Below are 9806 nucleotides of genomic sequence, written 5' to 3' on the forward strand. Positions count from 1 at the left end.
TTAAGTCAGATGATGCTAAACATTAAATTACCAAAATACCCCACTAACTTTTTCTATTTTATTTTTCTCGCCCTTTGTCTCTTAAAACCTATTTAACCTAGGAAATGGATATTTGGTCCTATAAAGTGATTTTGTTTGTTTTGATTGATAGTTATCTTCCCTTCCATGATCAAAACATCATGGCCATGTACAAGAAGATTTCAGCCACGATGTGAGGAGAAGAAATGATAAAATATATAAATCTGGTTTGGTGGGTCAATAATTGTTTTCCTTCTTTCACATACCATGATTATGGCCTTGATGTTGTCTATGGTTAAGTCTTCTAATTCATCATTTTTTCCATCTTCTTCATAAAAAGGGGTCCCCTTTATTCCGTTAATGTTCTCCATTGAATGTTTCAAAACCATTGTTTTTATGCCATTTCACCTAACTTCAATGAAGAATACAATGAACAGTATAAAAAGGGTAGTTTGGACATTTAAAAAATATTAAAAAGTCGGATGAAAATTTTTTCAAAGTTAACTGACAGAACATTAACAGAAAGGGGTCTTTGTCTAACGGCTAAAGTTTAGGGGGTCTTTATCGTAAAAAAAAGTATAGGGGAATTTTGTCACTGACCCATAATACAAGGGGGGTCTTGTAATTTACCCTATTAATTTTTTTTAAGGTAATTTACCCTATTGATTAAGCACTTGAAAAAACTGCTCAATGAAATGAAAATCTTGGCCTTACAATACCCACAAAAGAAGCCATGGCAACAATTGCTCCATCTAGAACATGGAGTAAACCTCTCTCTCCAGTCTCAATTGCTAAAAATTAAGTGGCAAGCACTGATGGTTATTATCTGCTGGGAGACTTGTTGTTTTTAATGGCTCACATAGAAGCCCTCAGCCTCAAGTAGTCATTCAGAAGAGTTTTCTGCTTTGGAATGAAGTCTGTATCTGTAATTTGAGTATGCCCTCTTGTCATGGGGTAGTTCTACAACGGAAGAAACCCGTGCGGCGTTTAGGCCAAGGTAGGCCAGGACAAGCCTTATGTGAGCTTAGAGGCTAGGAGTTGCCCGATGAGATGGCTTCCCCAAGGTCAGTAGCACTAGATCATGACCTTAAGTCGCATGGTCGGGGCACTTAGCTGGCTTTGACCGGTCCATGGGAGGTGCCGCTTATGTGCTAAAGGGGGAAGACCATGAAGTGAGGCGACTGTGCATCGAAGAGGTGACTTAGCACCGATGTGAAGGGTCTCCTGTATGTTGATGATGATGGGCACTTGCGTGCCATGTTGAAAGGCAACCGCTTGGGTTGGAACACACCTGTGTGCTAGGGGCAACGGGATAGCTCAATCAACTTGGGCAAGGGACTGGCGTGGTGAAGGGTCATGCTTGAACTAGACTTGCATGCCAAGCCTCCCTTGAATGTTACATAGGCTTGCATGCCAAGCCTCCCTTGAATGTTAGTAGCACAGTGCCGATCAAGACCGTCCCGCAATTGGTCAATGAATGCCAAGATTATGCCAACGTCGACCACCCCTACTCAAAGAGAATGTTATGCTTTTCATGTAAATATAACATCAATTCTCAAAAAAATCTTTCAGCCGAAAATGACCATCGTCCCGTAACGTAACCTCGCAAGGCGACCGTAACACTCTGCTCCATCCTCGCCGGCTAGAAGTAACAAGTTGGGAAGCCCCGACACTAGCTGGTGAAGATTAATTATGATGCAAATCCATGAAGAAGTTTCTCTTCTCCCTCGTGCATTCCTTCTTCAGGGCAGTGGAATTGGTCCCGACGCCAACTGCAACCCTCACATCTCACAGCCACAGCTCCTGCAACGGCATTCCATGGAGACAGTACTATCACACTACCACCAACTTCTTCCAACTTAACGCAATTCGAACTTACGCCACCACAAAGCACCGCTCCACTTCCAGTCGAAGGAGAAAACGCGCCGACGAAGGCAAGAGAAGTGCAGCAGCAGCAGTAGAAGAAGAAGAAGTGCCATGGACCGATCAACAATTAGAAGTACTTAAAGCTGTTGCCGAGGGGCAGTCCGTCTTCATCACTGGCTCCGCTGGAACGGGGAAAACCATCTTGCTCAGGCGCGTCGTCGAGGTCCTCAAGCAAATTCACAACCCTAAGCATGTCTTTGTCACCGCCTCCACGGGTGTCGCCGCGTGTGCCCTCAATGGCCATACCCTTCATTCATTTGCCGGGATTGGACGTAGGACCCAAGACCGGGAGGCCAAGCTCTTCAATGCTACATCCAACAAGGGGGCTTTCTACAGATGGAAGAGGGCTAAGGCATTGGTCATTGATGAGGTTAGTATGGTGGATGCTGACTTGTTTGATACATTAGGGTACATATCTGGAGAGATTCGATACGAAAAGAACTCCGAAATCTGGAGTGGGATACAGCTCATCGTCAGCGGTGACTTCTTCCAGCTTCCTCCTGTATGGAATCGTTTATCTTCATCTGAGTCTGGCAAGGAATTCGCGTTTGAGGCTGATTGGTGGAATGATAGCTTCGACCAGCAAATTGAGCTAACACAAGTTTTCCGGCAGTCTGACTTGAAACTGATTGAATTGCTTCAGGGGATAAGGAGAGGGGAAACTGATCCTGAAATATTGAGGCTTCTGTACTCTAGGACGGTGACAAGCGAGCCGGATTCCAAGGTTATTCGCCTCTTTCCAAGGAAGGATGATGTCAACAGAGTTAACCAAGAGAGGCTGAGAAGCTTGGGCCGGGAGACTATTACGTATACAGCGCTGGATGTTGGGCAGGAGCCTTGGAAGAGCGAACTCAAATTAGGGATTGCTCCGGACGAGGTGGAGCTCTGTGTGGGTGCAAGGGTAATGTTGACCAAGAACATTGCTCTGTCGGATGGGCTGGTTAATGGTGCCACTGGTACAATTACGGGTTTTATCAAGCCGAAGAGGACGGTGGTCATGGATATATGTTGCAGTCGGCTTTTACCTGTAGTCAAATTTGATTCGGGGCTAGAGATGGTGATAAAGCCTGAGACGTGGGATGTAATGGAGGGTGATGCCGTGGTTGCCACACGCAAGCAGGTTCCGCTCATGCTTGCATGGGCTCTCAGCATTCACAAGTGCCAGGGAATGACTCTAAACTGCCTTCATACTGATCTTTCCAGAGCTTTTGGCTGTGGGATGGTCTATGTAGCACTTTCCCGAGTCAGGAGCTTGGAGGGCCTTTACTTATCTGGTTTCAAACCCTCAAAGATTAAGGCACACCCAAAGGTCTTGGAGTTCTATCAGAGATTTTCTAATAGCCAAGACTGATCATCCTTTTATGTAAGCAACTCATTTAAAAGTTAATCACGAATTCTAATTTCCTCATTTACCAGAAAAAAAGAAGAATTCCAATTTCTACCTCAATGTTAAGTTCTAGATTTTTTTTTTTTAAGTTAATAATCTATAGTTCACTGTCAATTCTGTTGATTCTGATTGTTCCTTCGTTGATGTATATTGTACAAGCACTTTGCATCATATTCTGTTCCTATTCACATTTACTGAATATTAAAGTCCTTTTTAATCTTTTAAATTGCACAAGCATGTTTATATTGTACTAGAAATTCGTGTTAACAATATTTATGGTTTCCCATACCATTAAGTTACATCTCTTCCCGATTTTCTTATTTTCTTGTTATCAAGCATCATAAATTCATAGTAGTTATTATTATTGTTAGTGGTTTTGGCTCCTCAACATTAACCATGGCATCAAAGTACCAGGGCATTTAGATTTTGATGTAGAGATTGTAGACCTGCCTCTAGGAATTTGGCTTGCTGATAATTCCAAAGAGGAGATAATCTTTTGTTTCCTAATTTGGTTCTTGCATCATACCTTCTTGGTCTTAAAAAATTGTTCTCTTTGTTTCTTCTTTCAGTTGATGTATCCCCAAGTATGTTTGCTTTAAAAATTAAAATTAAACCTGAAGGAAGGAAAAAGTTCAAATTACATAAAAATCAATAATAAGATAGATAAGATAAACCAAGTTATTTGTGATATTGATAAACATTATATTTGCAGGTTGAGAAGTTAGATAACAAAATTATATAGTTTTTTTTTTTTAATTTTCTTCTCCTTCAATTACTTTACATTGAATTAATAATTGTTGTATGTTTCTCAGACACTTTCCAACTCAAATTGCGTAGTTATTCTTTGCATATTGTTTGGAAAATAACATTGAAGTATTTTTTGGGTAACATACCTTGTATTAATTTAGAATAAGATTGTACATCAATTTTTACATTTCACAGCTCCCATAAGATCCAATCCCTCTTATCCCATCATAATGCAATGAAGCCCACAAATGTTATTCCCTAGATACCCCCTTGTTTATCTTCAAAAAAAAAAAGGAGTATCAGCCAAACCATTTGTGGATTGGTTAACCCATCTGAAGGTGGCTCCTAGGCCTGTAAATGGAGTGGATTTGAACCAAATCAGGCTATGTCCAAATCAATTTTGATTACAAAATGCTGATTTTAATTTCTAATTCAATTTGGTATTCAATAGATATTTTAAGCAAATAACTGAATTCCAATTCAATTAAAATTCAGATATTCAATTCGACTCAAATTTGACCGATTACATTCCATATTCATATCAGCATTAAAAAAAACTAACAGGCTTTACTAAGAGAAGTGGAAGAAGCAATAACCATGTCTTGAAACACATAGATGGGAAGGAGGGAGATGAGAGATAGAAGAAACAACTATTTTAGAGCACAAGAGTGTGGACTATTTTAGAGCTAATGCTGGTACGTTGACAGAGTTGCAGAACTACAATAATTATGGGCCATGGTTTCCCAAGTTCATTTTCTTGAAAACACATATCCATGGCTTCCAAGATCTCTTACTTGATTCTTGAAACACATGGTCCATGGTTTCCCAAGTTTTCTTGAAGATATGCAAAGGCTTGTGTAATGAAAATTTCCAGAGTTATTGATAAAAAAAAAAAAAAAAAGATATGCAAAGGCTTGTGAGTTGCAGACTTGCAGGCTGAGAAAACATGGGGAGGAGAGATAGCGAGAGAGGGGGGTGAAAAGGCATCATTGAATTCAGGATAGAGATGGAAAGGGGTTATCGAGAAAAAGAGAGATGTTTCAGTAGGTTTCTTATTGAGTCCCTGTTTTGTCTTCTACAACAGTTGGGGGAAACTTGTAATTCAGACATAGGACATTTGTTTATGCTGTTATTGCATAGGATACTTGTTGGTATTTGGTAATTAATATATATTCTATTAATATTGTGATCGAATTCAGGATATTTATTGAATTGAATCAGCATACATTTGAAATTGATTCAATAAAATAATTGATATGAGATAAGTGTTCGAATTCGGCCATTAAGAAAATCAGTTTATCTGAATTTGATTCGATTCTGTCAGATCTCAAATATGAAATTGGATAATTGGATTCTGTTTACACCCCTACTGGCTTCTACCTCACTTACTAACTTTCTAATTTCCCTTATGTCTTGTCTGTACTCTGTACACCCAAGGCCTTTGGCTGTTATTATTATTATTAGTATTATTATTATTATTTTGATAATTAACAGAAATATTCATTAAAGAGAAAAAGATACATGAGAAGGGCTCAAGACAATGAGCATATGTGGAACTGCTTCAACCACATAAGCCTAAACACAAGCAAAATGGAGTAAAACCAGAAAAAAAAGATAATTCTTACACATTACAACCTGGCCCTGGGCATCCCCAGTTCAAACTATGTCTACCTATCCCATTTCTTTCCAACAAATCAGTTAGCATATTAACACTCCTAGGAACCCAGTTGAAAGGCATTCAAAGAGGCACCATATATCCGAACTGCCAAGGAATCAAGTCTTGAGAGTTCATCCACAGAATGATCGTTTGACAATCCCCCTCTATTACATTTGTCAAGCTCTGTTTTAAGCCCAATTTTAGTCCTTGAAGTGAGGCCATTAGTTCAGCTCTTAAAGAATTTCCATACCCAGCTGGACCAGAGTAACTGAGCATTATGTTGCCTCCAATAACTCTTGGCTATTATTAATCATCCATCTCACTACCAACATAGTCTCCTTCAACCTCTATCTAACCAAGATTCAGCTGCTTGGCTAGTCTTAATCCTTGCAACAGTGCTGAGATTTCTTCTGTCAGTGAGTTTCAATAACCTATAGGATTTGAGAATGGTTCCACTGTTGAGCCATTTCCCTCCCTAAAAACTCCCCTTGTGCCTGAAGGACCTGGATTTCCAAATGAGCTTCTGTCAAAATTCATTTTAATCCTATTACAGGCTTACAGCTGAAAGGAGCTCACTGTTCTTGTACTCTCACCTTCATAATGGATGAGGTTGCTATCATTTCCCACCCTCTAATGAAGTCATCCACATTATAGTCCTTGGTGTCTAAATTATGTGGAAACAACATTGACAAGGTGTTGGGGATGGAATTTACCTTAATAATTCAAGTATGGGGTACCCATTTTGAAGTGTCCAGGTAATGCAGATTTAGAGGAGTGAAACTTAATGTACGATGCACATCTCTATAGACTCACAAAACAGTAGAATTCCCATCATCCATAGACAACAGGATGGCTAGACTACCACATATGCGAGCATGAATGTGGTTACATTATTTTATTATGATCATCATGTTTAAGAACTTGTCAGTAAGAAATAATAAGGGAATTCAGAGATTTACTAATCATTCTGAATGGTGAAAACAGGATTCATGTAGCCGACCCATACAGCTGGGATAAGGTGAATACCGATGATGATGGATTTATTAATCAAACCCTTCAAATCAATCTTGTTTTCTTTCCTAAATTCCTGTTTGTTGGAAAACATTGATATTTGGATGTTTCAAGAGAACTAAGAAAAGAGTTTTCTTAACAAGAAGAGGATTAATGACAAAATTATGACAACTCTCTTACCAAGATCAAGTGAAGAAACCGTAATCAGTTCTAACATAATGATGGAAGGGGTACAAAGTATACCCGTTGAACCATTGCAGGTACTTTGAACTGCCATCCAAGCACAATAAGATCATTAGTGGGAAGTTGATATTATCAAGCAGGCATGAATTGCAAGGTATTTTTGTGGCTGTTACAGTTGCAACTCTAGGTGAGTTTGGTGGACTGAAACCAAGGGAACTATAATCAGAAAAAGTGAAAGCATTGCAGTTGGAGGGGGAATATTCGAGTTCTTGTGAGTGTTGGATTTCTAGAGAAAAACAGGTTCCTTCTGAAACTTAGGCGATTGTTTTGCAAGGTTCCCCTGTAGATACTTATGCCTTGAGTGACATAAGGTGGGTTTGTTCTATTGAGTTACCTGCCTTGGTCGATAACTCGATATGTAACACTTAAGATGAGTTGCTAATCCTATCATTTATATCCTTGTAATATGGACATAACTATATGTGTATTTTGTGTTTTGATGGCAGCTGCCAAGGTAACCCAGGGCCATCCGGAATTGGTGGGATTCTGAGAGACAAAGACAGCAATATGTTCTCTCTTTTTTCAGGACCAATGGGTGAAAGTGATTCTGTAAGGGCAGAGTTACTAGCAGCGTTACAAGGTATACAGATGGCTAGTCAAATTGGAGTGAACAATTTGTTAGTAGAAAGGGATTCCAAGGTAGTAGTGGGTTGGCTCAATAGCCCAGATACAGCTTGCTGGGGCTATAGGGACCTGTTAAAGAAAGTTAAATGAATGACAAGAAATATGACTGTCAGGTTTCAGTGGGTCAGCAGATCAGAAAATACAATGGCTGATTCTCTGGCCAAGCAAGGGGTGTCAAGGGGAGATCTGTTTTGGGCTACTTTGTAATTTGTGTTTCAGGCTTGGGCATGCCTAGTGTATATGATTCAGTCCTTGGGGGAGGTAACATCTCGTGCCTCTTCCTAGGCTGATTGTATTTTCTTTATTTGAATTAATAAAACTACTCTCATTTATAAAAAAAAATGTATATTGTGTTTTCTGTTATTCTGCTTGACCGTTTATGTGGATTCTACCAGTGAATGAAATTTTCAATTCCAGAAAGGTGAAGAAGAAGCTGACAGACTTTACTAAAGAGCTGTTTTTCTGGAGGCTGTAGAGAATAATTATGTTTATTGTACTATGGGGATATTTATGCCCTTCACTTGTAATGGGTAGTTATGTCTTTTTGATTCTTTTACTTATAGGGGATATATAGGTCTTTTAATAGTTTTTGTACCCAACTCTAAAATGATTGCATATTGTTCATCCCTTCATATCTGTGTGTGTGTGTGCGTGTGTGTATAGCTCTAAACTGAAGGATAGTTCTGCTACATTACAAATTTACACCTTGATTTCTACTGACATTGGCTTTTTTTTTTAATCTTTTGACTAAGTTCCAGGATTCTACACACTAATCAAGCATCTAAAAATCAGATTAAAAAAAACCAAATCAGGTACTGTTGTTTTATAATTATAATTATTTGATATATTTGTACATTGATAGAGTTTATTTCAGACTTTTTCCATCAATCTTTGCAACAGAGACATTCAAGAAAAAGGAGAGTACTCTGTTATGAACAATTTACAAAGGAGTAAAAACTAAAGATAGAGCATTGAAATGATGCTGATTTCTTATTTAGTTGATCTGTGTAGGATTCATTAGTTGATGCACAAATTACAACGAAGAATGTATAAAAAATGTGTGACCATAAATGACCTTATTTAAGGTCCGTATTTCTATCAAAGTTCTAGTGTGGGCCTTTGTGCAATGGTAGGGTTGCTTTGCTCCATTGCAACTTGGGTGACTAGGGTTCAAATCTTGGAAACAGCCTCTCTGTATGTGCAGGGGTAAGGCTGTGTACATCTGTCCCTCCCCAGATCCACATTGGTGGGAGCCTCGGGCACTGGTCTGTCCTTTATTTTTATTTCTATGACAATTCTCTATGAAATAAAAAGTGCGAACTAGCTCAGCTTGTAAAGCTGGTGAATGTAGTTCCTACTGAGTCATTACTGTGTTACCTCAAGTGATATAGAATTGTGGATATCCTCACTTTGTTGGGTTGCTATATAATGTGGATCTGGTAGCATGCTCTCATGTTATCCGTTCTAAAGCTTTTATGGTGATAATGTTAACCTTGCCATACCATTGAAGTGGAATGCCCCCTTGTAGATCTGAGGAAGAAACTATAAATCACTTGTTCCTTTTGAGGCCATGCATGCAACGAGTGTTGTTTGGTTCTGTTTTCAGCTAGAGAACTAATGACTAAAACATGAATTTCATCTGCAGGACCAACCGAACAAATCAACTGCATCAACTCAAGATGGGCAAGGCCGGTGGGTGGTAAGGTAAGCATGCCTAGTGTATATGATTCAGTCCTTGGGGGAGGTAACATCTCGTGCCTCTTCCTAGGCTGATTGTATTTTCTTTATTTGAATTAATAAAACTACTCTCATTTATAAAAAAAAATGTATATTGTGTTTTCTGTTATTCTGCTTGACCGTTTATGTGGATTCTACCAGTGAATGAAATTTTCAATTCCAGAAAGGTGAAGAAGAAGCTGACAGACTTTACTAAAGAGCTGTTTTTCTGGAGGCTGTAGAGAATAATTATGTTTATTGTACTATGGGGATATTTATGCCCTTCACTTGTAATGGGTAGTTATGTCTTTTTGATTCTTTTACTTATAGGGGATATATAGGTCTTTTAATAGTTTTTGTACCCAACTCTAAAATGATTGCATATTGTTCATCCCTTCATATCTGTGTGTGTGTGTGCGTGTGTGTATAGCTCTAAACTGAAGGATAGTTCTGCTACATTACAAATTTACACCTTGA

The 9806-nt window shown here is 38.9% G+C and overlaps 1 protein-coding gene across 4 annotated transcripts; it reads left to right on the forward strand.

The window, feature by feature from the left end:
• Nucleotides 1–1500: 1500 nt before the first annotated feature.
• Nucleotides 1501–9321, forward strand: LOC148873556 (ATP-dependent DNA helicase pfh1-like). 4 transcript variants are annotated; one of them, XR_016105554.1, is made up of 3 exons: nt 1501–3307; nt 8366–8425; nt 9259–9321. XR_016105554.1 is itself a non-coding variant. In XM_088966154.1 (2 exons), exon 1 carries the CDS (start codon nt 1724–1726, stop codon nt 3293–3295), a length of 1572 nt encoding a protein of 523 aa, XP_088822280.1. In that variant the 5' UTR covers nt 1501–1723; the 3' UTR covers nt 3296–3307; nt 6720–8256. The 4 variants fall into 4 exon arrangements, 2 of the variants coding, with proteins under 2 accessions (XP_088822280.1, XP_088822279.1); XR_016105555.1 differs by having other exon boundaries at nt 8372–8425; XM_088966154.1 differs by lacking the exons at nt 8366–8425; nt 9259–9321 and adding an exon at nt 6720–8256.
• The last annotated feature ends 485 nt before the right edge of the window (nt 9322–9806 follow it).

Source organism: Nelumbo lutea, chromosome 1 (assembly GCF_056320005.1).
Source record: "Nelumbo lutea isolate HS-2025 chromosome 1, American lotus-T2T, whole genome shotgun sequence".
Classification (NCBI taxonomy): domain Eukaryota; kingdom Viridiplantae; phylum Streptophyta; class Magnoliopsida; order Proteales; family Nelumbonaceae; genus Nelumbo; species Nelumbo lutea.